Source organism: Saprolegnia parasitica, assembly GCF_000151545.1.
Source record: "Saprolegnia parasitica CBS 223.65 unplaced genomic scaffold supercont2.37, whole genome shotgun sequence".
In the NCBI taxonomy this organism is placed as follows: domain Eukaryota; phylum Oomycota; class Saprolegniomycetes; order Saprolegniales; family Saprolegniaceae; genus Saprolegnia; species Saprolegnia parasitica.
In genome coordinates this window covers 30,055-31,932 of record NW_012156431.1, presented here as the reverse complement: position 1 = coordinate 31,932, position 1,878 = coordinate 30,055, and the positions used below count along the sequence as shown (strand labels likewise).

The 1,878-nt window shown below is 58.1% G+C and overlaps 1 protein-coding gene across 1 annotated transcript; it reads right to left on the bottom strand.

Moving 5' to 3' along the window:
- Window positions 1–1,552: 1,552 nt before the first annotated feature.
- On the bottom strand, window positions 1,553–1,852 carry SPRG_08309 (hypothetical protein; the record flags this gene model as incomplete). Its single annotated transcript, XM_012347553.1, has 1 exon — window positions 1,553–1,852. The coding sequence occupies one exon, from the start codon at window positions 1,850–1,852 to the stop codon at window positions 1,553–1,555; it is 300 nt and encodes a 99-aa protein (XP_012202943.1).
- Window positions 1,853–1,878: the final 26 nt, after the last annotated feature.

The window sequence follows — 1,878 nt, the reverse complement described above, 5'->3', positions numbered from 1 at the left end:
TCCACCAAGGCGCTCTCTCCGAAATGCTTGGTTGGCTTTGCTTCGTCTTGCGTAATCCAGTGCGAATGCAATGCATATTTTGTATCGAATTCAGTCTTTCTTTTACGCCTCGCATGGCGCTCTCGCAGCAGCCTCACGACAAAGTTCTTTGAAAATGGCGTCGGGAAGGACTCCAAGGCCGGCCATGGACCGGGCGGACGATGGTTTTACGCCTACGCTGCCCACTTAAAGTCACTACATCTTGAATGCGGAACCTGGATGTGGACAATCCCAATCAAGCCTATGTGTGTGAGCGCCGTGTGGATAACCGCCAAATGCCATACGCTCACTGCCAGCCAGGCCATGCTTGCGGCGGAGGCAGTGGCGTCAAGCTCCATCTTTGTCGTTTGTCGACGGTGCGCTCGAGCGCTTCTACTGTTTTACAGAAGTCCAAACAGAAGCGTTGGGTTTGCCATGTCGTCTGGTACAAGCCGCCATATCGAGCTGCATTTGGCTCGGGTCGCAGCCATCGACTGCTTCGACGCACCAAAGTGCAAGTAGGCCGTCTGTGTTCATTGCGCTCGTGCAGGACGAGGCCCAGCGAACAACGACAATCAACGTGCAGAACCACCTGGCCGTGGGCTTTGCCAAGGGCGACGGCGACGAATGGCTGCGGTCCATGTGCCAAGACGACCCAAGCGGCGTCGGTTTACCAGTGGAGCTGCGCCATGCCTTGCAATTCATCACAAGAGGCCTCGCCGTCGGTCGACCCTCGCCATCCAACTCGAACGATTCATCAAGATCCGTGGCCACACCACGCAGCGACGCCATGGCAAGAGCGGCAGGCCATATGTCTGACGACAGCGGTTCGACGTCTCCTTGTCCGCTGCGTCTGAGTATGGACGGAGAGTTGCGTCCGTTTAGCCGCGATAGAGACGGCGATGGCTACTGCGGCTGCGTGCATTGTAGAAAGGCGCTCGCGTTTGTTTAAGCGCAAGCTCGGTGAGGTTGCGTTCCAAAGCAGAAAAGAAAAAACTCGAAAGCAGGCGTTCAACGTGGCATGACACCAACGTCAGCGCGCATGTGAGCACCCCAAATGGTCGCCCGCATGGACGGTGTACGAGACACGTTGAAGCTGCGCGTGTCGTCAGTTTGTCAATGAGTATGTACGTGTCGAGGAGAAGGAGCGTACGAATCTCTCGACACTGACGACGAGCCAGATCGGCACGCCACATTGCTGGTGGGTGGCGCCGAATAGCTTCCGAAGGCTAATCTGGCACCAGCTGCACCACCCAGTGCATGGCCCCGAGCGCATCGCAACGAGGTGCCAGAAGGATGTGTCGTCTCGACCGGCTTGATGACGACGAATCGCCTTGAGCCACTGTCGCCTCCATCGCCGTGCGTTGAGCATGTGAGCTCGGTATGTATCTCGGTGGACTTTATTTCCTGGAATCGAGCTAGAACTTGCTGGGCTGCAGTCCGATGCCGAGACCTCGCCTATTGTTTCAGCGATTGCATGGAATCGGCGGCTAATAGGCGTCCACTTGGACCAGATGCTACTCGGTGGGACGCATCAGATGGCGCTCACGATGCCCGCTCCGTGTTCAAAGTCATCCAAGAACTGGATGTTCAAGCAAGCCGAGAAGAAGCACCCGGGTCCGCTTTCAGCCAGCAGGAGCGCACGCGGGTCGGGGTCGGGGCCCGAGCATACGCTCGGGATCGCAGACGAAGCGCGTGGGCCATCGTCGGCGGCTGCCAACAAGACGGCCTCAATGCCGACGAAGAGCGCGGCGGCGGCTCCATCGTCCTCGGCAACAGCGGGAAGCGGCCCCGCGTCCGACTTGTATGGCATGCCGGTTGAGATGAAGGTCATTTGTGGCGTGTGCATCTACCGGAGCA